General features: G+C 41.1%; 1 protein-coding gene across 1 annotated transcript; it reads right to left on the reverse strand.

Moving 5' to 3' along the window:
- Positions 1-284: 284 nt before the first annotated feature.
- Positions 285-26,368, reverse strand: Dpm1 (Dolichyl-phosphate mannosyltransferase subunit 1). The gene is made up of 8 exons (XM_065424418.2): positions 26,140-26,368; positions 24,569-24,668; positions 21,929-22,039; positions 15,391-15,416; positions 13,764-13,859; positions 11,267-11,335; positions 7,269-7,383; positions 285-553 (listed from the first exon to the last, which is right to left on the reverse strand). Exons 1-8 carry the CDS (start codon positions 26,235-26,237, stop codon positions 449-451), a joined length of 720 nt encoding a protein of 239 aa, XP_065280490.1. The 5' UTR covers positions 26,238-26,368; the 3' UTR covers positions 285-448.
- Between the last annotated feature and the right edge of the window lie 858 nt (positions 26,369-27,226).

Genomic DNA, 27,226 nt, shown 5'->3' on the forward strand with positions numbered 1-27,226 from the left:
GCTTCCAAGAATGAGTGCGACGTGGTGTCATGGTGATGCCCTCTCACCTCATGCAACACCTGGCATACTACCGTGGCAGCAGGTGTTCCCTTTCGCACGCTCTGCTCCATTGAGGCACGCTTACGACATGGCGTCGCAGCCAATGGGAATTTAGGTGCCGTTTCGCTGCCCCAGACGACAGGCAGCGCCTTTCTCGCTCAATGGGCCATTTGACCACTGAATATTTTTTTTTTGTCCCTTCAACATTAATATTTTTTTGCCTACAAAGAAAGAGGACACTGCAGTGCTTCTTTGGGCATTTATTTGTCACAAAACAAGGTTATGTTAGGAAAATATTGTAAACACCACGAAATATCAGTAAGATCGATAGTCAACATTCAACAGTGTGCTCACAAAACAAGCACACAAAGACATTTCCACTGGCATACTAAATGAACACATTGAAGGGTCATGTTGTGGCAAACAGGTAGAGAAGACCTTTGGCAAACTGGAAGATCTCGTTGCTGCCCATTTTGGATTCTCCGTAGAATCGGTCCACAAAGCTAATAGGTACCTGCAGGTGTCAAGCAACATAGTTAAATCAGTGGCAAGGCTAAGTTTCCATGCAGTGTACTTTTTCCAGCGCAACTAAACAAGCACAAGCACACAACAACCTACATAATGGCAATGAAGCCCTGGACACATCTAAAATAGCCAGCTTTAGTGGCAAGAATTCACTATCTTCAAGGACTACAAAAAGCATTTTCAGATTAAAGCAACGTGTATGACAGCCTTTCTTTTTTAAAAACAAGACATTTATGCAACACTATGTTTTATACGTTACTGTAATTTGTAAACTGTAGTGCATAATGTCTGACAGCCTGAAAAACAACACAGCGTGTTCAATGAGTAGACAAACTTTATTGTAGACAAATGATGCAATGATGCACTAAAAGAAGGCTCAGTGAGAGAACTGCCACCAGCCATTACAAGGCAGGGTAGCTTTCTGCTCCAACAGGGAAGGCTCTGAATGGGGCAAGAAGGGGCGGGCAAACCCAAATATTTCCTCCTGCACTCCATTTGTTCCCCTCTTCCCACCATGTAGTGTCAAGTGATGGAGTGCCCTCGTGCAGCCCAACAAAAATGAAGAACCACATTCTGCCCCTCAACAGAACTGTACTGTCACCACCCCTGTACAGTTGATGCTCATTACAGGAGAAAGTTCCCTTATGTTCAAAGTCTGTTCTAACCAAAATAAGGGCCATAGTACAGAGTATGTTCAGAAATGGTGCAACTTCGCATATACCACTGTCCAGTGTTTGGTTATTCATATGGGAACCTGGAGACAATCGCGAATATGATGAAAACTTGAAGCAAGCAAACAAACAAATAAAGAAGGAAATAAACAAACGAATTTATGGTGCAATCTTACAGCCACAATAGTGGCACAGCGCCTTGCTTTCCACTGTTTTGCAGATGCTTGCTGCAGACAAATGGTAGTATTCCTGCACTAGAGCTTATACAACAACTCTACCCCGCACAACGGCAAGAATTCTGTGCGTTAAAGAAAGACCCGTTCGAGCGACATTTCTGCTGTTGCGGCCAACTATCCACTGTGCCAGCGGCTTGTAGATCGAGCACGTTGTTGCTGCCAATGACACAAACATGGCTACAGTTTGTTTTCCACGCAAGACAATCATCGGCAGAATAAACTGATACCTTAATTTTACCTTTGTGACAAGCAACAGGCGCTATGAAACCCGTCGCACAAACGAAAAATGTTATGCAAGGCAAGTTCAACTGAGAGCCCGTGTCCGGCCGCTGCTGCACTGCATGTGACCGCTTGATTGCATCAGGCGCTTCGCAGCCTACCCTCTTATTTGTGTGAATTGATGCGATGGCAAATGAAGTGTTTTCAAAAATATGCATTTTGTGATCGTCAACGGTTATTTTGTAAATGCCATATGCTTTGTCTTCAAAGTGAACCGGTTTAGGCCTACAGGCTGACAGCTGTATGCGGCAGTGACTTGCTTGCGTGGTCATCCCAAATCTCCTTTAGTTGGCAAAGCATCACATGACACATTGTTGCTGGAGGTTTGCTGCTGGTACATTCTCTCCTTGAAAATGTCTATTTATACACATTCTGCAAGTGGCAGGACATTGTTGCATGCAGTGCATTGCTGCGCGAACGCACCATAGTAACAGAGCAGAGTAACATTATGCATTCACAATTTTGACAAAATTTGGCCAACATTTCTTTCTTTGTAGTCGGCAATCCATTATAGCCGGGTCGGCTAAAAGCAGAATTTGCTGCATTGATAATGCTGTTATACTTCGATACAACAAAGTTGCTAAATTGGGAATATTTCTATATTGAAATTCAACCCCTTATGCAAATAAGTACATTCGCCAATCGATTTTTCTTACATGGAAAGGACAGCAAAGTTTTCCAAATCGTCCTCGTTCAATTTGAGTGGCAAGTAAATGTTTCGTCTGCCTCTCGGTTCAACACGTCTCCGAAACTCAAGATTGTGCAGCCTCCACTTCTAAATGTGCAAGAAGACAGCACACACACAGCATCTCGGTAAGCTCACTCTTTGCACAAGCAGCAGATCACTTCCAAAACAGCGCGGATTGGCTGCGCATGCGCTCTGCCGCACTGGCAGCCACGCACAGCCAGACCCCGCTAGAAATGGAGATGCCTGCCAACTTGCCCCACATCCCCCCTCCCCCTCCCCTCGCACGTGTGCGTGATCGCATTACCACGTGCTTGCTTCGCTCCCCACTTTTCTACTTGCTTGCACGAGAAGACAGCGCTCATCAAGCCACCATCCTTCTTGGCTCACCCTCACATACTTTCACTCAAACCCAAAGCATAGAGCACGTGGGGCATGATAGAAACTTATCACATTTGGACTTTATATGAAACATGATGTTGGTCCACTTTGGCGGTCACTCTTGGTCACCTAGTGCACTGTTTGAGAGGTGTGGCTTGAAAGAAGTCACTTGTAATTCAACTATTTTAACGTCTGAGTCGGCAGAATTTATTGTCTCAGTATTGCTTTTCAGCAGCAGTGAAATTTCATTATACTGAAATTGTGTATCACCATACATTGTTATATTGTGGTTCTGAATACATGGTGTTCTATGGAGAAGATATAAGTTTAATGCTTCACTATATCAAAAATTTTGTTATATTGAGGTGTACCTGTTTAGTCAGACCAAACTTAACAAGAAGAATGAATGAATCAGCTTGTTGTACAGGACATGTACAAAAACTGAGGTTGACGAGAAAAAAAGCAGTCTTCCCTATCGTTTGACAGGCTTCGCCAACCTTGCAACTTGGCAGTCAAGACAATAATATAATGTAATCAGCAACAACAGCAAGAACACAAGCACATAACACAATATCTGAAAATTTATGGCATAGTACACATCATACAATCTCAAAACAACAACAAAAAGCTGTAAAACAAGGGAATGGGTTCTAATCTACACAAAACTTTCTTATGGTGAGAAATGGTACAGAATGCTTGTGCTGGTAGAGCTCCTTGTTCAAGCACTCTGGAAGTATATATTTTAACATTTGGAACCCGCAGTTTGTCCTACATTGAGGGTATGATAAAAATGTTTTGCGTGCGCATTTCGTATGATGTAGGCCACGGCAAAAATTTGACAACACGATGCAAAAATGGGTCATTTTGATCAGTAGCTTTTTTTATACAAGTATGCAAACCTATACGCAAAGACATTATGAACAGGCACAATATTATAAAGCAGGCGTATGAGACGGGTTGGGGTATTGTGCGGAATGTTTGCGATGACTCTTAAGCATTTTCTTTTGAAGAATTGAAATATTTTGAACGTTACTATTTGTTGTGGTTGCCCAAACTAGGCTGCAATAGTTGAGACACAATTGAAAGAAGGTGCAATGTGCAATCAATTTCGCGTTAACAGGCAGAGTGCCTCTATTGCAGGACAAAATGCCAGCAAAACTAGACAGATTCAAACAGTGTTTAGCGATGTGGGCGGCCCAGCACACTGTAGGTTTGAATATTACACCGAAAGATGTAAATTTATCTACATATGCAATGGTATTTCCATTCAAAAAGTGGTCTAGCAAATTTTTTCTCCTCGGGGACAGATGATTGTGACTTTTGTTCTTGCAACATTCATTTTTGACGAATTCGCTGCGGACCATTCTGCTCAGGATTTCAAGACACTGTTAGCCTTTTCAATTACTTTCCAGATATCATATGCAGCAAAAAACAAAGTAGTGTAGTCTGTACATATAATATATTTAGGTTGCTTGTCTATGCTAATTATATCATTAATGCGAACGTTAAACAAAAGTGATCCTAAGAGACTTGCTTACGGCACATCGTTCGTAATTTGCAATATGTTAGAGGAAGAATTCTTGATTTCTACATATTGAGAGCGAGAATTGAGGGCATGCTCATGAATGCTGTAATGCCTAACACTGGCACAAAGAATATTATGGTTAAGGGCGTCAAAGGCTTTATAAAGGCTTTGATCTTAACAAAGACACCAAGGGTTAAGAGCTGCGGCTCAAAGTTGTTTATTATGAACCTTTTTTGACCAATTAAGGCGTATTCGATTGACCTGTTTTTAGGTAAGCCATACTGACAATCATTAATTACAGTGTTTTGAAAAAATTTCTGGAGACAGATGCGAATCAACTGCTTAGCCCCTTGAAGAATAATGGTAAAACAGAAATTGGCCTAAAATTGCATAAGACATTTTTTTTTTTGCCTTTCTTGTAGCTACAGCGAATCTGGCTAGCTGCATACCAGGAGAAAACTGAAAACTGCACTGCAGTTGTTGCAGTATTATAGATATGCGTAAGGCACGGTACAATAAAGGATAGCACATGCTTTACGGTTCGGCTTCGTATATTACTGTATTTACTTGCATGATGATCGCACTCGCGTAATGATCACACACCTGAATTTTGTTGTCAAAATTCGATTTTTTTTTCTTTCCCGCATAATAATTGCCCCCCGAACTTGCTGCAGCGATATGTCATGTGCCAAGTCTAGCTGATGAGGATTGTGCTTACCATCTGTCAAATGCTATGCGAACGACTGTTCAGGACTTACCAAGTGGTCTGCACGCACCAAACAGATTCTTAAGCAGATGCCCCATTTCATTCTTTTCATCACTTTCTGCACTTCCAAGAGAAAAAAAATCTAGAACCAAACTTGCCTTGGCTTTATTATTTGTAGGCTTTATAATGGTGGTGTTCAACAACAACAACAAAAAAGGTGCCTTTCGATTCCTCTCGTCTGCACTCATGAGCCCACAATAAATCATGAGCAGCAACAACAGCAGCCACGTTTACATTGATACGTTAGAAGTGCACTCTATTCATACACTGATGCTTGTAACACAGCTAACATATTCACCCACCCTTAGCGGAAACATGCCATATTAGGATTGTAGTGAACACAAATGCCTCAGTTTTTGTAGCATGCCCGCCATGTGTTGCTATGTCACTGGCAGCTGAGCATGCCCATCTCTGTTTCTGTGCCCTCAAAGTGGACATGGCTACGTTACTGCCACAAACTTGCAAATATTAACAATATTATTAATTACTGATATGGAAGAAACTGTTTCAATGCACGTAATGTAAACGAGAAGAAAAAAAATAGCATTCAGCGTGTCCGGCGCATCCGGCTTGCTCAACCAGCCGACATTGCTGTTTTGATGTCCCGCACTGTTACAGCGGCAGCCGCCTGCTTGTTGACCTGTTGTCATCCCACAGCAAACACAGGATGAAAAAATAGTTTTCTTTTAATGGAAAATTTACCCCGCGTAATGATCGCACCCCTGAATTTGCATCATTAAAAAAAAGAAGTATGATCATTATGCCAGTAAATACGGTGTATGAATCATGGCTTGAGGTATGCCATAAATTTTTACGAACTGGATAGGAAAAGGAACGATTCGAGTAAAAGATCCAGGAGGAATTGAAAAATTCCTGGGTTATACCGGCTTTCACCCACATGGGAGACGAACTCATTAAAAGCAGTTGCCAGGCTTGAGCCTGTGAGTTAATTAACATGTATATTTATATTTGTTATCGCTTAAGAATGAGTATTACTATTTGATAGTAGATTCAGATATCTCCATTTATCTTTTAGCTTGTGTGAAAAGGCTCTATCAAATAGGTTTTCATAGTAGGAAGTCCTAGCAAACTTTATTTCTCTAATAAGCTGTTTGCATGACTATTTAAGATGTGCGAATAACTCTGGTCGTCTGCTATTAATGAATTTTGCAAATAGTTAATCTTTTTTTTGTACAAGCCTAACAAGGCAAGCTGTCATCCAAGGTTTATGTGATTTCTTACATGGGTTAATTTCAATTATTGGAAAACAGTAATAGTAAATAACAAGAAAAAGCCAAAGAAATATGCCCCTTCAGATGAAGAATGGCTGTATACAGGAGTCCGTTATCTCGAAAAGTATGTTGTAGGTGCATCCATTGTAACGGCTGTGGACTGTACTTTGAAAGCTACTAACCAGATTAGAATGGGTTGACTTTTGGTTTGTGCCAACTGTTGTGTTCAAATTCCCAAACAAACTTCACTAAATGTTCGCCAAAAATGAAATTCACTGAGTTTTTTAGCATGTTATGAAAGTTAAGAATTCCGAAGGCCTTGAAAATGGCACTTTCAGACTCAAAGCTTTCAAGAGTCATAAATTTTCAATAGAGTAACTGATTATAAAGATATGTTCTTGCTAAAACTTCTGGCTTAAATTTCATGACATAAAAACCATCATGCAACACGATTCATCTGTATGAGATACAAAATTTAGATTTAGAATTCTCGAACTTTCTAAGTTCAGGGCTACCATGCATGAACTTTCATGGAACCTCTGCATCAGTGCTGCAACCAGCTACAACAAAAGTGCTTCAATGACACAATAAACATGCACACACAATAAATCGAATATACTTAGAATAACTAAAGGTTACAAGAAACAAATTGAAGTACACAAATACCTGTGCACATAGAGAGACATGCAACTGACTACTGAAATATTAGCGGCTGGGCAGTCTTTGATGCGCGTCATATGTGGATCAACACATCTGCGATCACAGAAGACTGCTACACTCTGTATCCATGCAAAATCACACCAGGGTGACAGAACAGCACCAAGTGACGGGGACTGCTGATGTGCATCCACCAGGCATGAATGACCATGCCGGCCACTCAGAAATGCAGCAGAACAAAACCAGCAATTGGCTGAGCGCGCCTCACCTACCTCGCCTATTGTGCAGCCGAACTGCCTGGCACGTGCAATCATCTCCATCTGGAACACGTAGCCTTTGGAAGTGCAGCTCTCCACAAGCTTTTGTAACACATCCTTCTTGTACAACCTGCAAGATGCAGCAGGGCACAAAAAAAAAAGGATAGTAATATGAGACATCACACGACTACACCAGAGAAGTGCTTGGCACTTAGTGTGTATGGCTGACCTCATTTGGTACCACATATGTGTGATGTCAATAACACCCATATTGTCCCGATTTCGAGAAACCGGCATGAACTAAGAAAAGGACCCACTTGATGTCGGGAGAAATATGAGCCCTCTGAATTTTTCATTTGATGTAAAAGAAACGGTGGAAATGTGAGCTGGCTTGTAGTTAGTGCTATGAAAAGAAAAATGTATGAAAGGGGAATTTTTCCTCAACTGGGAAGCTTTCTTTGTGATAAACCCATATGGGTTCCCTTCAGTGTTGTGTCAGAATGGAAGAAAAACAAAAATGAAAAACAAAACAAAACAATATTTTTGACTGGAACAAAACCGTAACTGAAATGTTAATGTTTTGTTTCGGAGTGAAACTGAAATATTCTTTAATGGTTTTTGGTTCAATGGGAAAGTCAGCAATCCAAAACTACCCACGGCAGACAACGTCAGAATTAGTGTGCATCTCGGAGGTCGGCATACACACATATCTAAGGCAGGGATAGCGCAAGCAATAGCCAGTCGTGTGCTCCACTAATTTAAGCCTATAGCTCGGTGCACTAGCAGATCGGCATTGTAGCAAAAGCCAGGGCTCGTGCGCTGAAGAACTGATTCTATCGTTTGTTGTGGATACAACACTCTGTTACCAAAGTTTTATCATTCATTGATGTTTATTTTATTGGAACAGCGGTTTCAGATTCGGCGAGTACACTCAATGACGTGCTGCTTCTGAGATCATGGTCAGGGCCTTGACTCAAGGCACTGAGCATGATCTCAGAATTCATAATTCACTTATTCAGAAAAATAAGCAGCACATTTTTATTGCTACTTTGTTACGAAACTTTCTGCATGCAAACTAAAGTCGTTACGAACCGTTACGGATCATTTTTTTTTTTCGTACCAGAACAGAACCAGAACGGAAATTTCTTTCAGTGGAACGAAATTGAAACCAGAACGAAAAAAATTTTATTCCGACACCCTGGTTTACCTTGTTGCTTTGCGTTAGATTTGGTTCCATGTAGATTTTCTCTTTCATGAACTTTCCTCCAAGGGTTTCAGCTGAACTAATTTGTCAGTTTGCATTTTTTTTTTCTATGTATGAAGCTCCCAACAAGATTACATATATACTGGCCAGGAGAGCCACAGGTTAAAAATATCACTTGGAAATATCTCTTTTACAGCATGAAAACTACATATTTCTGCAATAATTTGAGAAAGTGCCAATAATGCGCAGTTTACGTACAGCGACTAGAGGCGTAACGAATGTGAGGATTTTATCTGGGCGTATTAATTCCTTTTTTCTAGAAACTAAGCTCAAATTGACTTTTGCCACTAAACATATACATTTTTTCTCACCCAATTTGAAAATGTCGACCAAACCTGGTTATTTGATTTAACTGAAACCATCCTATTACTTTTACAAAATGAAACAAATACCTGCGGCAAGCATGAACAACACCCATTAACATATAGTGACTGTCATTCGGTTAAAGCCCACCATTCTTAATTTTTAGGGTTATGTAGTCGGGACAGCCAGTGGACAGTGGACTTAATTGGGCCATGGCTGAGCAGTTTCAATGAATAAGTGCCAAACTCATTGGTAAGATGAGCGTTATCCAATGTATGGCATGCTACTATTTTACTTGATATTCCCCCTATTTACAAACTGATAGACCACAATGGTACACACAATTGCTCGCATCATTTCAAAAAATTTTGAGTGTTAAAGTCCCACAGCAATTCGTGGAGATGGAACGAGCAAGCCTTTCATGTTTTTGAACTCCGCAGTATGGTCACGCAATGAGCTGATGGCTTCAGCTTACGTCCATGCTACACCTAAAGCCCCTTCCACGGGTCTCATTACACCAACTTATACACCGCTGACCTACCCTCCTCCTGATGCTTCCCCCTTGCTTCCATACACACGCTGTAGCATGAAACAGACATGCCACCACATTGCTGTTACTACATAGTTAACCATGCAAAGCTGTGTAATTTAGGGCTCGCAGGACAGGCCATAAGCACCACATTAGAACATGGTTGGCACAGATTTAAGGAGTGGCAGCACTCTGTAAAGTGGACAAAGGCAGGACTATCAAGAGGCTTTGGCTATAGGCCAGAGTCGGTTTTTGAAACACTGTGCTGAGGCAGAACTGAAGGCATCAGCAGGGCCTCACTTAGGACACCAGCAAGGTGGTGAATGAATTGGATGCATCTTCTACCTTTCATTATGGCTTAGAGCAAGCTGAGACAGTGAAAAGGTAGCATCAGATGCATTAATACACATATTCCAAGACCTACACCACACAAGCAACTACACAACTCTAATGCCCAGACGCACATGTTCCTTCAATCGACACTCCACCTCAGCTCTACAACGTGGACGGTAGTGCTGCCTTTTGGGTAGTTTGGTAAATTAGGTTCAACAGCACTTATCACCAATTTCTGCACTGAAGCTTCATAACCAAGCCCTTCTGGCAACACATTTCCCAAGGATTCACACATCGCAGGGAATGCCGAGGAGCGTTATTGAACTGCTGTGCTTACTTTATTGGAAGAATGGAACTGCCATAGTCTTAGTGGAGTAGAGAAATAGCGTTAAGTTGAAGTCAATTTGTGAACATGCGAATTAGCTATACACATGCTGCAGAGTGATGGTGAAACACTGTATTCTAGGGGTGTGTGAATACTCGAATGTGACTGAATTGAATAGCGAACATTCAAATAATTTCATTTGCAAATTGAATATCTACTTCTATTCGATTTTTTTGAATATTTGGTACACTATTTGGCCTAGAGACCCATGCAGTGCCACATGTTGCATGCGCCGCATAGTCCCTCGTGCCTGATGCCACCCAAGTTAGCATATCCCTTTGTTTTTGGTGCAAATGGAGAACCGAACGTGCCATATATAGGCTGCCCCGACTGACTAGGTAACAAACTTTGTCACGTGAGTGCTCCCTGACGTCGACTCGTTGTGGGAATGGCACATGCAGTGCCTGAATGCTGCAAATTGCAGAATGTGCACACAGCACGTGCCACATTATGTTTAAAAAAACTCCTATGACATTGCCAACACATGCACAGAGGATGAGCATGGCATGGGATGGATTGCGTATGGCATTGGGTTTTGGCATTGGGTTTTGGTGTGGGCATGTGCATGGCACTGGGGTTGACAGTTAGGTTGAGAGGGACACTACAGTGAGATATGCAGTTGGAGTGGCACCATGGTTGGCACTGAGATTAGAAGAAAGGTTGTGCCTTGGAATGTTGGTTGATGTGTGCTTAAGGTTTGCTGTGGATCACGGGATGGCACAGAGCAGGGTCACACAAGAAAACTATTGCCGAGTGATACTCGTTTACAATAGTTTCTGTGACATTTTCCCACAAAAGCTGCAGATCTCCTGAAGTGTAATTTGCTTTTCCACATCGTCCCTTGTTTTTCAGCATTGTCTGCAGCTAACACACACAACAACATTCCCATGTTAACACACTCGTCTTATGTGAAAAAAGTCAGTCATTCTCTAATACTACTTCTGCACATGGGTAAACACAGCATCACTTTCAGTTAGCATAGTTAGCTTCACTGAATGTTACTTCAGCAACATGGTGTCACCCAGCAAAACAAAGTGTCATCCTGAAATGGTAGTTGAGGTGGCTGACAATGAAATGGGATATGACATGGGATATGTTACTCTTATTGGACTATGACATCACAGTACTATTTAAGGAAAAAAAAACCACACAGGGTTCTTATCCACCCAAAAAAGGTAAAAAATTCTATAAAACCTCACCGAAAGCTTCCAGTCAGGTCAGATGCACCCGGTCTCAGAAGAATCTGTGTCAGGAAGTTTGCAGCACGACTAGGTGAGATGAAGGAAAAAGAAACAAGACATTAATGCAAGCTGGGATACCACAGTTGCTAAAACAATACAAACCAAGGTTGTCAGACTAGGTATCGGTGATACCAAGCTTGCCCAGAGCTCTGTGATCTTAATGGCTATTGTTGGTGCACACCGTACAGGTTCATTTGCCTGCCACTGGAAAGGCCAATGAGCCAGAGTCGTAGCTTTTTGTTTGTGATCCACATGTTAAACCAAAGCACCACAGCTGTTCCGATAAGGTGATTGTATATTAAGAGCACATTATGCAGCTCAATGCATGTGACTGGATGAAGCAATTAGACGCAGCCACTTTGCACACACTTCGCAGAGAGCTAAAGTCTGATGTGCAAGCACTGGAATGATATTGCACCAGTGAAATGGTAGACTTATTTTGGGTGCAACAAGTTCAAGGCACAACAAATAATAAGCTTGATACACTAATTAGATAGAAGGTTAATAAGTGAATGAACAGTCTGTACCTATCATAACATAATGTCAACACCTAGTAAATGCAATAATCTTGGCTAATTAGTTGGTATTCAATTCTGAACTGTGCAACAGAGGACAAGGACAAAATAAGGGCATGCACACAGCTTGTAAAGAACCTAGATGTGGTGTTCGTGAATGTACATTTATAAGAACAAATGCGACTTCTCCTCAGCTGTCACCATCTATCTCACTTGATCTCAACAGTGAAAGGTCTCACAGTTTTATTCACTGTCACTGTTGCAAAGAGTTGCCTTTCACAACAGCACTCATACATGGCTATTTTAATCTGCACTGCTTGCATGCAGTGTAGACTCGTGCAAGGGCTGCACCCGTGTAAGGCCACAACCCCCAAATCAGAAGCCCAAAATTTTTGGGAAAAAAAATTCCAAATGGTACGCAAGCATTTCTGCATTCTGCATCCATCAAAATGTGGCCGCCACAGCCAGTGGCGGCCATACCTGTGGCACACTGCCCAGTAGCACAACACCACAGGCAATGAGCTGCTGTGGCAGGTATATTGCGACAACCCTCAAAGAAGATTGTGCATTCACCCATGCTTTGTTTTTGTTTTAATTTCACTGCAAGATTGCACTTCTTGGTTCATTTAATAACTCCTCAACCCTTTGCTTGCCTGGCCTGTCAAGAACAAAACAGGAAACAGTGTTGCATATGTGCCTCACCATTGAAGGAGCGAGCTGGTATACAGAGACACACGCTGGTTTTGTTGCTCTGAACTAAGAGTGCAAACAAACCAGGCAAACAACAGTGCCAAGTGCTTTATTCAACAATATGCGCCAAGAAATGCAATCTTGTTACAACATTTGGGCAAAAGCGGAGGCGTAGAAAGCACATAATCATTTAACTATTTACCAGCCACACCCAGTGAGCTTTGTTAGCCTGCTAACGATAGTTTCAAGCACCATTTTCGAGACTTTCTGCGGTGCTCATGAGTCCACTGCGGCATCTAACTTATATATAATAGAACTACACTTTCATTTTTCATACAGTGTGCTTTGTTCGCGCATGGCAGTGATTTTCGAATTGGCTCAGCAGGTGCAAGAATTTGAAAGGCTAAGCAATCGCTAGACATTTTGTACATCCCCTTCAGGTGCCGTGTTTCCATTTGTACATGCAACATTTTTTCCCCACTTCTATCAAGTGAAGGGCAAGAGGCATGCTCAACCTGCCTTGATTTAACTTCCAATCTGATCCATATTGCTGCAGGTGACCACTTTGCTGAAGTTTTTACCATGCCTGAGAGGACGTTTGATGTTGTGTCCGGCAGCCATGTAGAAAGGCTAATTTTTCTTTGCTCATAATGCACGCAGTCAATAATAAAAACGTAGATACGCTTCACATCTGTGATTGATGTTTTTTATGCCATAATGGAGCATAACTGATTGAACACAATAAAAAATAATTAATTACTCTCTCATTATGATTACTAATAATAATATGCATAAAGCACCACAATACCACCATGCCTTTCTTGCAGTGGAATGTTGTGTGCCTTGGCATGTAATTATGCAAATTTGATGCATTTATAGACAGTTTAGGCAGTTATCATTCGTGCCTGAGTGGGATATTTCACATTCCTTATAGCAGTTTCTTCTTTTGGTACAAGCATATCTTAACAAATTCTGTTCAATGTTATTCTACAATCTTGTGTTTACTCTCTGACAATCCAAATTCTGTGTCACCATACAGAACTCACTGATAAAACTGCTACGCACAATGAACACATTTATTCTGCTTCCTTTTTGTGTACTTTATAAAATTTCAGAACCGGAATGGCCCACCCCTATCAAAAGCCTTTGCTTAACAAGATCGAAAAAAAAAAAAGAAGTGGGGCTCTTAAAGAAGTGCACATGGTAGCATCACATTTTAATAGCAAAAGGAAAAAAAAATCGCATTTCACCTTATGAGTTTCCTCTTCATGTCCCATCCGTAGACCCCACCGTCACCGACGTACCTCGTGCCCGAGACCACGTCATAGTCGGCTTCTTTTTGTTTTCTTAAATATAGAAAACATATGCACAAAAAACACTTGCATTGGCATCATGAATTCTGATGTTGTGCAATCCTGCAGAAATGTCTGCATGCAAGCACACCTCAATACGCCATCAAGTGACATGGTCACCTGAAGTGGTGGGCCAGGCCCTCTTGAACATTCTGTTCATGCATTATCACATTTCTAAAAGAGCTATTGAAAGAATATTGTCACGTTGTAGTGACGGTGAACGACCAGCAGTTGCACAACGCAAGTAACAAAACTAATTGTTTATTGGATGAACCTATGCTCGGTAAAACAAGAAAACACTCAGTACAACAACAGCAGCGAGCACACTTGTTGATTGGCAAAATCTGATCTGCGGGTCAGAAGTGTCCGATTTTTTTACTTGATTTGCAGAAAGTTCCAGTGTAATCACTGGTGCTCACACAAATTCTAGAATATACAACACTATTCACGCCACGCATGCAATCTGATTACAAAAGGTTCGGCGGCGGCACAGACAACAGATAAAATTGGCCGCAAGAATAGAGATTGTACTGATACATGCAGGCACGTCCTGCATGGAACAATAATGCGCAATATTTGTTAACCGGTGAAAAGTGGTCATGAGAAAAAGATAAACAAGTACACGTGTAAATATTTAAAAAGGGTATATGTACACAGTAGCAGCCAAGGTATTAGCAAGTGAAACAGTGCGAGGCCCTGGTGCAAGGAGAAGAGCTACCCTCCTTTGTAGTAAAGGCTCCGTCTCACTGGCTCGACCAATGCCTGCGAGCAATATTGCCTTGCCATCCACCATATTTGCTGCCGAGTGCATCCCAACCTCCACCTCTTTCTTACAATGCAAGCACAACAACCCTGCCTCTAAAGGTGCAAACAATGCCAAAAACTCTGACACTACTACAGCTTCTGAAACTGTCACTGTGCCAATCTTAGAAACCACAGGCCAAGCACAGCAGACCTCGCAGCAGCAGCTCCTTTATGAGCAACAGCATTTTGCAGCGTTTGCCAGCATGGCATATTTTAGGGAGGCAAAACTAGCAAGTACTAAAGAAAGAGGTAGATCATGAGTAAGAGTAAGCAGTGGATATGATATGATGCTGCCCTGAATACTTATTCAGGGCACCAATATTTTTGATATCATTAAGAGGCCAGTGAATGATATTTAGGCAGGCTAGGTAAAATGTGTCAGCCTTAGTGGTAGCCCACCAATTTGCACAGTGGAAGAAGGCAAATATTACAGAATGGCTAGAACAGATCAAAAGCCCATAAAGGAACGTTTTCGAAGATGCTGCACAGTACTATGAATTATTTTTTTGTTTTAACATTGTTCCATAAACTGTATTGAATGATGGAAGTGCACTTCTGCGAGTCACTTCTTTAAGGTAAATTTCTATAAGGACAAACTTTCCCAGTCCCTTTGCGTTCGTATTATAGGAAGACTACTGTGCAAAATTGCATGATAAAGAATATATAAAGATAAACAATAATAATAACAAAATAAAGAAGAGCAGAAAAGAAGTAGCCTTACTCGATGAACTTGGGAATAAACTTCGGCTGTAAAAAAGGAATGATACAATGAGTTTAGCAAAACACATAGTACATACCGGGTGCTTTATTACAATGGAAGGAGGTCTTTTTTAAATCAGACTTAACGGATGCAATGTTGCTTTCTTGATTACTTGTTCATTTAGCATGGTGGGCACTAGACTGCTGACTAGTCGCTACTGTCCATTTGCTAATTCACTCAAATTGGTTAATAACTTACAGGTTTTAAATTAGTGGCTCTAACTTACTCTTGAATTACTGCCTTTCATACCAACTTTGCAATCAGAGTATTAGAGGAGGGGGCTGCAGGTCGCAAACCCAATGTATACATATGTGAATTTAAGAGTATTACCCATTGTATATTTACTTATTTAGTACATAATGCAGACCAATTAAGGGCCAAGCAGAAGACGGAGATACAAAATAGTCAACGTGCACATGAATTATTTCAAAAATTTCAAATGAAGCATAACAAAAACCCACAATAACATAAAAGTGGGATACCCGTTCAGTACAATACAATTCAGTTAGGAGGCCTAAGAAAATGATAACTTTTTAGTGGAATGCATTCCACTCAGCCATTGTCTTTGGAAGAAATATATATATATATATATATATATATATATATGCTCTTGCTGTATTTTTGGTGAAGACATTTTCAGGTCTAATTACCAGCTTACCAAAGCATATCGAATGAAGCATCTGGAGCCTCGTGACCTTCCTCCTTTCTCATAGTGATTAAAGATTCGTGATGTTTATAGCGATTGTATATGAATCAGGTGGATAACCCTTAGATGTTCTCAAGTTTTGTTGTTGTTGTTGTCCGACGTGTGTAGGTCCCGCACCATGTTCACATACTCGAGAGCTGGTCTAATAATTGCTTTGTATGCATTTAGTCAAAGTGAACTAGTCTATTTTTTAGATTGTATTTCAAGAAACCTAACTTCCTTCTTGCTGCACAACATGTGCGACCAATGTGCTTCATTCATTTCAAGCATGAAGTTAACGTGACATCTAAGTACCTGTATTCTTCTACTTACCTGACAAAATATTCTCAAATGTTGCATGTAAAAGCTAGTTTGTTCATCTTATTAGTGATGCTTAGATGCACAGTTTTATCAAAGTTTATAGAGATTCCCCAATTTTCGTACCAAGATGGAAAAATTGCATAATATCATTAAGCTTGATTTTATGAGAGAAACAAGTACATAACAGGTTTATTGGTTACGCAATCATCTGCAAACACTCTGACTGATACAATGGGTTCCACTGGTTGTACAACATTATTAATATAAATATTAAATAACACTGGCTTTAAAACTGAGCCCTGGAGAACACACCTGAAAACACATCAAGAGGAGTGGAATAAGAACCATCGATATTGACCTGCTGCTTCCGCTTTGCTAAGTAAGAATTAACCCAATTAATTATCTATGAAGGAATGCCAATTAATTTCATTTTCATTATTAGCTTATCTTCTGGTACCCTGTCGAAAGCTTTGGAGTAATCCAAAAAGATCAGATCAAATTGATTCCTGCTATAAGGTGTCCTTGCAAGTTCATAAACTGTAACTGATAATTGCGTAGCGGTAAAGAATCTCTGCTAAAGCCATGCAAAACTTTAGTAATAACAGAATAGTTTAAGAAAACAATTGTTAAGGTATTTAGGTAAAACATGCTCTAAAAATTTGCAACGAGTACACGTAAGCAATATTAGATAATTCAATACTTCTTGTCGGCAACCTTTTTTGAACACCGGAATAATGCGCACAATTCGCCAATCTTTTAGAATATTACCGGTATGAACTGACTATTTAAACATGTGCACGAGAAACTTAGCCAACAATTCTGCACACATTTTAAGGAATGCAGCTGACATGTTATCAAGTCCACATGCTTCTTATGGTCGAGTCATAATAGCAGCTCCCCTACACCTTCCAATGCCATACTAATTGTGTCACCACTTCCTTCCATGGGTATGGCTTCACGCTGTTCGGCAGACTTATTGAACACACTTCAAAAGTATGCGTTGAATGCATTTGCTATCTCATCTTTGCCACTGATTGTATTATTGCCCATTGTGGTATGACGGGCAGTTTGGCTTGCTCAGTTTGAGAGGTAGTGAAAATATTTGTCTGGCTTTCACATACAAAGAGGCCTAAAACTTCCATAAAGTATTGCTCCCTGCTATCTTTAAGCCATGACTGTAGTTTATTGCTAAGTTACTGAACAACTGTGCCATGCGTGGGCCCATGCTTACGGTGTCTATTTATCCTATGCTTCAAACGAATGAATTTTGTGTTCATGAAATGGTAGGTTTTGTGCATTTTTCGGCGTTTATCTGGTGTAAATGTTTCAGTGCATACTAGGCAGTACGACTTAAATTTCCTCTGTAGTGAATTAACATCATCACTAAATGTTAACAATGCCTCCTCGAGATAGCTCGTAGTAATTTGCAGGCTGTTAGCAGTAGAAAAGTTTTTAGTAATATAATCGTTGATGCAAATTCACTATTTTGAACTGTCCACAGGATGCTTCCCACTTCATTTGGTTTAATATGTGAACAAGTTGAGTGCCTGTGTGTGCCTCTTATCTTGCAAAGCTCATGTGTCATTGACATACCACCACCTGAGGTACAAGCGCCCGACGACAGATTGGATGCTTTAGCAGGCGATTGCAGAGAGTTCCTACACATCTTTAATGTTAATTGTATCGCTATGTCGACAAGCCTTGTTACTGTTTTCTTTTTCTTTTTTCTTACACGTGAATTTTGTTTCATACATTCCACATCTTCCTTATTCTATTATTTTCAGTGTATTGCAATGGTCGCTCGTTCAACTTCTGGTACTTGTTTCTTTTTTTTCTTTTTTTCCCCCTTTCACAGTAATGGTTGCAAGTGCTCATATATGAGTGTGATACTGTTCTAATGTTTGTCAAGTTGTATTCCTTTAGTGTGCCTTCTATTAATCTTATTTATTAGCGTCGCTTTCATTTTTTTTCTGATCATTGCATATGTTGCATTGCTTTTGTATTTCTTTTTCATGTGTATATGTGCATATATATGTGTATATGTAAATATTTATGTATTTTGCCCCTTCTGTGCACGCCCCATTTGGGCCTACAGTATTGTATAAATAAATAAATAAATAAATAAATAAATAAATGGATATATAAGTGTCCAGAATAACACGGGCAGCGTTTCCAGCACTGTTTATGTGCCCTGCTTCAGTATCAGAGCGGTGTTTGCCGGGATGGTGTATGCGCTCTGCCCTAGTGGATTAGTTGCAAAACATTTTGGAAGGAACATGTTGCCAGATCTCACAGGAAAGTCACCTGGGGAAAAAAAAACAAACATGCAAACGCACACTGCTGTAAACACTCGTGTAGTGTACTGTGCTGCAACTCCACTGGTGGCTTTACATCGGTGCGGTGCCGAAAATGTGCATAGTGTACGACTGCAATTGCAAGAGCTTCGTCCGCACTGCACTGTGAACCGCATAATTGCTGCCTTTCATTGATGGCTAGAAAATTTATCAAGAAACCCTTGCGTTACACTTGGGCGACACTTCTAAAACACGTTGCTGAAGAAGTCTTCTTGCAGCGTTGGCTCTCACCTGCTGGTGGCGACAGCGTACGCCTGACTTCATGCACTTGTTTAAGGTTCGTTAGCACTGGGCCGATACAAGACCGACGAGATGCTGACGCCAAGGATTGGCCGACTTTTCGGCACATGGTGTGACTGATACCATTTCATCATACACCAGGCTGACAACTGCACAACCAATGGGTGTGAGTTCTTGTAGTGCGATGGAATTTGTTGTTGACGGCACCAACAAAATCAGCGTGCCAACCATCATTCAACCGAACCCTATGTGATCGGCTGTTGAACTGACAATGCGACAGCTGCAGCGCCTTCACTTGTATATATAATTAATCGCGATCAAAATAAGTAAAAAATATGCCTTCAAAGTTGAAATGCACAACCCTCTCAAGCCATGCACATTAAGTTTGAACCAATGCTGACTCTGTTTAATGAAGGTTAGGCCTGATGCCATCAAGATTGTGCCCCCCTAACAGCGGACCTGAACATAAGCAGTTAGGATAAAGGAAACTGCTTTTATAGTTCAGTTCTGGCCTTAGCGATCTGAAATCAATGTCTCTGTAGTTTGTACGGTGCATGCACAATAAGCAGCAAGCGGCGACACAGTGCTGTGCCAACATCTGTACATTATCGTTGCCAAAGGCTGCTGGTCGCACTCGCTACATAGATGGGTGGGCCTGTACCCGATGTTATACTGACACATTTCTTAACTGTGCATTGTTTACTTCTGCTTGAAATGGGAAACAAGAGACAATACATTCAGTACAGCAGCATAAACAACTGCCTCGCTCTGTTAAAAATGGTATCAGCAATAGCATTCGCATTTTCGTGAGAGAACTACAAGGCCTATAAATTAGTACTTATGTCTAGTACAGTTTTTCTAATAGTACTTAATGGCACGCGCAAACTAAGTATGATGAAGCTAAAGAAAAGTGAGAATCAGTAATATCAGCCCGTAATACATGTATGTTGATTATAGTTGCCGTTGTTGAAGTGGCTATGTTGCTCATATTGACTCATCTCAGGGTGGTACATTGTGGCTTATATGCGCAGGTACGTATGTATTGTTTTGTTTTGACATTATCAGTGATGCGCCGTTTCCACAATATTTGAAGCTAACAATAAACGATCAGTTGCTGTAGATGTCAGTGTAAACAGATGCACCACTTTGGTAAATCCAACACAGAAGGCTGCGCTGTAAGACTTCTTGAATATGCGAAATGCCTAAAGAATGTAAAAGGAACACAAAAAGCGAGGTGCAAGTGCAAAATCAGCGACAACAATATCCAAGGCAGCTGTGTCAGCAAACGGAACTTGGCACCCCTTCATCGGCCGCACTGTGGGCCCAACGGCATGCTTAAGCTTGCTCACCCAATAGTCGGTGAATGCTACATGGCTTCCAGGTGTGACATGCTGCCCCGGAGAAGCCATTAATATACTTATTTGCAAGTCTCGAAATGCACAACCAACGCATGCTCAACATGGGCGCATATACGCATACGAACTGGCAAAAGCCCCAGGCCCCTTTAAAAATGTGGAAGGGTGCTGAAACGTTGCATTTCCAGCAGGCAGCATGCAGCAGAAGGCAGCACAGGAAAATGAAAAAGGCAGATATTGTCAAATACCTAAGCAACAGATGACATTCTTAAGATCATGTAAATTACTCAAGCCTTCTATGGTGCCTTCAGTAATTTCTGTAGGAAACTCTACGTATGGCTCCAACGGTCATATGCTTCCAGAGAAAAACAAGGCACTAAATAAATGTAGCTTGCCAATTGGCTTTCCGCAGAGGCTCCTCAATCACCGAATGCAAGTGATTATGTTAGGAGTAAAGCACACCTACTAAGCATTCAAGGGTGCATCTAAATTTCAACCATCTCACTTTTAACACCACGAATGTCACTCACTTGCAGAACACCAGCTGCTGAATAAGTAGCAAAAATCCTCAAAATAACCGTAACTTTTCGAAGTAGTCACTCCAATGCATGGCGCAGCAATGTGTCAAGCAAGTGACTCATGCCAATAAGTTAAGCAGTTGCACTTTGTGGCCAGTACTACAAAAAAAAAAAAAAAGCATCTAGGCCTGACCAGTTATAGAAGGTGGCTGGTAGATATGTTAGTGCAGCAGTGCTTTTTGGTTCTGCAACAATGCCTGCTTGCATGTAGTGGTGTACCCAGCTGACGAGCTTTCCACAGCGTAATCAAATTGTGTGCAGAGCACACGAAGTCGACTAACCAGTCTAGTGCACATCAAGGCCACCACCATCCACTAGGAGCTGAAATCCGACCTAGCCTCCAGCTCCTGATCAAGTTGACCTTGTGCAGATTTTAAACATTGCACATATTGAACCTACATTGAGCATTCAGCATTATCATTTCAACACTGTGAAAGGAATAAGAAAGCATTTTAATGCAATAGCATCATTTGCCTATTTTCTCCCGCTTTGGTCAGTATCTTTTTTTCTAACCACTATCTACTTGCTATGAATGCATTCTACAGGTGCATGTTCAACTGATAAAAGCAGGCTCTTCTAGCAGACAATTGAAATTCAAGTTTTATGCTTGAAAAATCTTATGCAATATTGCCATAGTTCATTTGAAGTCAGATATGCCGAACCCCATTTCTACAGAGCCAGTGGTACAAATCTGGCTGTGTTTGGGAAGCTGATTGGGAAGCTTTCTTTGTGGCATCTGAATGTGTAGACACAGTGGTCTACTGTGGCTCGTTAGCGTATTAATGTCATTCACATTATTTACCTTTTTGTGACACTACAAATCGTAAATAAAGGTGTATTCAACAATATGGCGTGTGTGTGTGTCATTGCTATATCGCTTGTATGCTAATTGCAATAATGTCAACAGTCATCATGAGATGGGTTCTGCTGCAATTTTTTCAGTAGAAGAAAGGTAACATAACTTACGTGATGAGACAGGTCGGCGTCCAGAATGATGACGAAGTTGCCCGTGGCGCTTTTCAAGCCATGAATGTATGCAGTCCCAAGACCAAGCTTCTTCTCTCTTGGTTTCAGTACCTTGAAGGAAGACACACACACACCAATGCTTGCCTGTATGCCAATTACCCACAGAAATTTGTGGCCAAGTGGCAGACTTCCCCGAAAGTAATGCATCACACCACATAATTTTACCTTGAACACATCTCATTGTACTTCAGAGCACAGTTGAGTAGCCACTTTAGATGAAATTTGTTTAAAATAAGAAGAACATAAGAAATGTGACATGGCAAGTCATGTGTGCAGTTGACAGAAAGAGTATCAAGAATGGTTTTCTTTGCAGATTTTTGCCAGAACCAGCAAAAATGCATATAGTAGTAGTAGTAGTAGTAGTAATAATAATAATAATAATAATAATAATAATAATAATAATAATGATGATGATGATGATGATGATGATGATGATATATGCAAATATTAGAAGAATTTGTGGGCTTTTATTACATCATTTTTTTCAATAATGACTTTTGTTGAGATCCCTTTATGAGAGTGCGTGTGAGGACTTTTCTTCCTTGCATTAATGGTGCTAACAAAGCCTTGATGAAATAAAACAAGACTCCAACCACAAAAGATTCAGTAAAGTTAACGTTCTAGTTCCCACACAGGAGCCTAGTTCACAAATGAGACTAAAAGCAATAAAATAGCCACTTAAGCATACCATCCAAAGGGTTCAATCCTTTGTTTACAAGCTCTTCTGCTGCCTGCCACGGTGTGTCTTTGATTCAAGGGGTTTAATGTCCCAGAGAAACAATGGGACTATAATGAGATCACGCACAGAAGACCTCTAGATTATTTTGACCAACTGGAAACTTCCACATGCACCCAAATCTCGGGCACAAGCAGCTTCATACACATTGAAAAGCCACGGTCGCCGCCAGGAACTTCATTCGCCACTGGGAAAATTTCCAACTGTGAAGTAGAGGTGAGTGAATACTCGAAAATTTTGAATATTATCCAATATTATACTTTTGATATTCGTATTCAATTCGAAAACTAAGTATTCAAAATTTTCAAACATTTGACTACATACGAATATTTAAAAAATTGAATATATTGCTGGCTGTGCGGGAGCAAACATTACTCTTGGCATTTATTCCTATCTAATCTAAGAAAGTGTGTCTGATTTTATGCTTAACTTTTCAATAATTCCATGCTGCTGCCGAAATTTCACCTGTAAAATACGCTTAGCCACTGGACGCCCACGCTCACCAGAAAAGCAAGCCTCTCAGCAGCAAGGGGCACAGGTTTGCAAACAGTGAGGGTGCACTCTTATGCAGGCCCCAATCCTGAGCTTATTGCTTGACAGTAAATGCAGTGAGTGACGACTGGAACAGGGTGAAATGCCTCTAAGTTTACGGGAAATTGATGCGGTATAATAAGACACAGGTTGGCAAGAACAGACTAGTGGAAATTACTCAATTTTCCAAAGCTAGCATTTAACGACTTTCAAATTTATTATTTTTTTACTAATGACAACATAATTGCAATTTTCCAACAAGTTAAAATAACTAACTTGCTAATAAATGCATGTACATATCATTATTCAATATTCGATTCAATATTCAAAGCTAAGTATTCATATTCGATTCGTATTCGAAAATTATGACATTTGCACACCCCTACTGTTAAGCCATCACGGCAAGTAAGAAAGCATGCTTGCAGAGCGTTTTACTGTAAGATAATTTCTGCAGCTTCCTCCAACCCAACGTACAGTGCAAGACAGTGCTTGAACCTGTCACTGCAGCACGCCAAATTTTATACACCTACACCATCTTTCACATGCAGACAATCAGGGTTGCGATTCAGGCTTGCTGCATGTCATCACAAAGGCATTCAGCGTAGTTCAACTTGTATTCGGGCTTGGAGAGAGAACAAGGACACTGACACACAGTGCTGCAGGTATGTGTCCCATCCTTCCTCTGTGCCCATGTACTAGTTGTGCTGCATTAAACGCCTTTGTTTCACATGCCGCTCTTACGGAAACTGTACATGCATGCACTGAACAACTGTACCTCATCTTGCACTGAATAATCTCACTTCTGGCTTGATTCTTGCAATTTGCTGTCTTTTGTAGCATCCACGTTGCCCTTTAACTATGACCCCTAAAGAAGAGTTCAGGAGTTTTCAAGGACTGCTAACAATTCAAGGTCATTGAAGGCCTTAAAAACAATGGTTTAAAATTCAACAGACTCAACTACCTGTGCAAAAACAGTGCTGCATATGTGTGTATGTTTGTTATTCATTGAGTTCGTATTTTTGCTTGCACTGCTGAATATTCTATGATGTCATACTAATCAGTCCACATTGAAACTCTCGTCGAAAACTGTGCTACCAAAGACATCTAGCTGCATACTTACTTCTGTGATTCATCAGTTCGAGCAGCTGGACCACAATCATTAGTGATGTCAAACAGGTAATTATCAGATTCACAGTGCTCAACTTTTCCAGTGGGAATTTCAGAATGTCAGTTATCCTGAAGTTTTTGTCTGCTGTGGACATTTAAACATGTAGTATAAGGCCCAAGTCGGGAGTACACCATGTAAAACTTACAATTTTGTCGCTCCCGTAAATATTCTGGAGCTGTTGAGCTGCCTCAAGTGTATTATCTGGGCTTCCATCATCAATCACAATGATTTCAAAGTCATAGCCACTGCAAATCCAAAAGGAAAGAGGGAAAGGCAGTAAATATTAGGAATTTCATAACCCACAAAGAATTGGATGCAAAAGAATCTATATGAGTGAAAGTAATGATTTTTAAAGCTATACTACTTTTGAAAAGGCCATTAACACTAACTAACTCTAATGCTGGTCTATCAGTCTTATGCCACGTCCTTCAGCAGAAAAATATGTTACGCCAAGAAAGTTTAGGCAGTATTTTCAAATTTGAATTCTGCACAAAGACTGTAGCACCAACGATATTATATGTCAACAAAGCTAGCTGGGCGAGTTAGTTCACCATTGCAGGCAGGTAAATGCACCTAAGAGACAAAGACGACATAAGGACAAGACACACGTGTCTTGTGCTTTCTTTTGTTTTCCTTTTTTAGCCACATTTGCATGCTTACAATACTATATTTCATTGTGAAATATATATTTCCCGATATTTACATGCCTTTTGGTGCGCTGTGCGACTAAAAAACATCAGCAGTTATGTGCAGGATGCATATGCAACTATACAGTCAATCAAATGAATTATATACATACTAAGAAGATAGTGGTGGGCTAGTTGGCTTACTATTATTGCAAAAGCAGTGCACACACGGTTGAACACAGAAGCAGATAAATACAGGGGGCTTGTGTTCGTCTATTTCGATGACCATCCATTTGCATGCAAGTGTGCTGCTCTTAGAACGCCAAATTATGTACAAAAAAGCCTGAGCTGTACGACACTATCAAGAGCGAAACAGATTGCCAAATACAGTCTCTTTGCATGCAATAACAGTGACACACGTCCTGTCTACCACAAAGCTATCTGGAATTGCGGTCGATGTCGTACGCACGAAGCGCCCGCAGCCGAGAGTTCAATAAACTATGCATCTTATGAAACATAAACACACACTTTTTTTTTTCTTAGTGAGATCGCTATAGTAGTGCGACATTCGCTATATTTCCTATAGTAAGACTTTCGCCATGGTGCACTCTTAAACATTTAGCGGTTTCGAAAGTCTGTCGGGCGTTACCTACACACCCAGAACAGCATAACTAAACGAAGTCTTGATTAAAACAATTAGCAAGTGATTTGGTTGAGTGATTATTGGTTTTTTATGGCGCAAGGACCATGCTCTAGCAGAACAGCGCCAAACAATCTGCAACTGATGCAGCACAATAGAGTTTATATATACTCCTTGCAAAACTACGATTGCGAACGTAAACAATATGACCGGCAAATGAAGTTGAAAAAACGATGACTGACTAGTACAGACGATTGACGAAACCACTGCAACGAAACTTGAGGGCTTGCACTGTACAGCATTTCCCGGTCTAAATGTGTTAAACTAAGGTACTGTGCATTCATGAGGAATAGTCCGCAGCCCGTGAAAAAGTGTCATGTGCCCGCAACGCTTGGCCACGCGAACGGCAGTAGCTGGTGCAGACGTGTCAAAAGAAAGTGAACAGCTCACCTTTGAGACATGTAGTGGTCAATAAGCCAAACCACAATTGGCAAGTTTTCTCTCTCGTTGTATGTAGGCAATAAGATGCTGTACTTGTCGGCGCCCATTTTCGCACTTAAAGCTTGCCACGAAAGCACGTCAACTCGGGTAAAACACTGACGTCGTGAGATGCGACCGCCACGGCCGCTACAGAGCAAGCGTCAGCTTCCTACCATCATACGGATACGGCTGGCCATGGATTCTGGATTGTTGACGTAAATAGTCACTGTACCGCTGTACCGTAACACAAATATCGAAAGTGTCTGCGCTCACCCGGTGAACGCAGCGCAAGCGTTAGGTTCACCCAAACGTCACGTCCGGGACGCCACATCCGGTATTTGTTTTTTTCACGTCCGTGATGTCACATCCAGCCTTTTTGGCGGCATAATATGGCATATGGCAGGCTCGGAGTGCACGAAGCGGTGGATCGCTTATTTTTCGGGCTTTTGCTTCTCGTAAGTATACTTCGTCTTTGCGTTTGATGTGCATCTACTACGCGTAGCTAATCTTTCGACTGCATGATGCCATATATAGGTGTTCTGTGATGATACTTTATAGCCAGGTTCCTCACGAGCTTTTGTGATGCATTGCAGGGACCGCCACACCGGCCAGCCAGTGCTACAGTGTCCTAATGCAGAGAACGTATATTACACGGAACTGCGCTCCTTCAGAGTTATTTAGAGTCTTTTTCAGAAGCACGTAACAGTAACATTACTTGGTTATACTTGGTTACGGTGCTGCTACATGGCAGAATATTTGAATGGCAGATGTCCCGAGTTCGGCATGTAAGTACGTACGTACGCGCGCTTGTTTAGCCTAAATAAGAGTTTCTATTGTTCCCCAATGGAAATGCACATTCCTGATGCACGGTTCAGATCTGCCGGCTAAGGGCGGTAGTGAATAAAGTCACCAAATTGCGGCCTCGTTGCGGTCTCGCATTGCGGCCTCATTGCACGGTCGGGAAAAATTGCTTTAGAACCAAAATTTCGCTGCGCTGTCAGTAGCCATTCACTGATAAGCTTTCTCCGCAGCGTAATGCTCAGTGCAGGTGTGATGG

The sequence above is a fragment of the Dermacentor albipictus genome, chromosome 2 (assembly GCF_038994185.2).
Source record: "Dermacentor albipictus isolate Rhodes 1998 colony chromosome 2, USDA_Dalb.pri_finalv2, whole genome shotgun sequence".
Lineage (NCBI taxonomy): Eukaryota > Metazoa > Arthropoda > Arachnida > Ixodida > Ixodidae > Dermacentor > Dermacentor albipictus.

What these genes read in the sequence shown, in the direction of transcription:
- Dpm1 (XM_065424418.2), bottom strand. Translation starts at nt 26,237, where the DNA reads ATGGGCGCCGACAAGTACAGCATCTTATTGCCTACATACAACGAGAGA. An exon ending in GACCACTACATGTCTCAAAG is followed by an intron (nt 24,669 to 26,139) that starts GTGAGCTGTTCA and finishes TTGGATTTGCAG; the next exon opens with TGGCTATGACTTTGAAATCA. An exon ending in ATGAAGAGGAAACTCATAAG is followed by an intron (nt 11,336 to 13,763) that starts GTGAAATGCGAT and finishes CATCTCACCTAG; the next exon opens with TCGTGCTGCAAACTTCCTGA.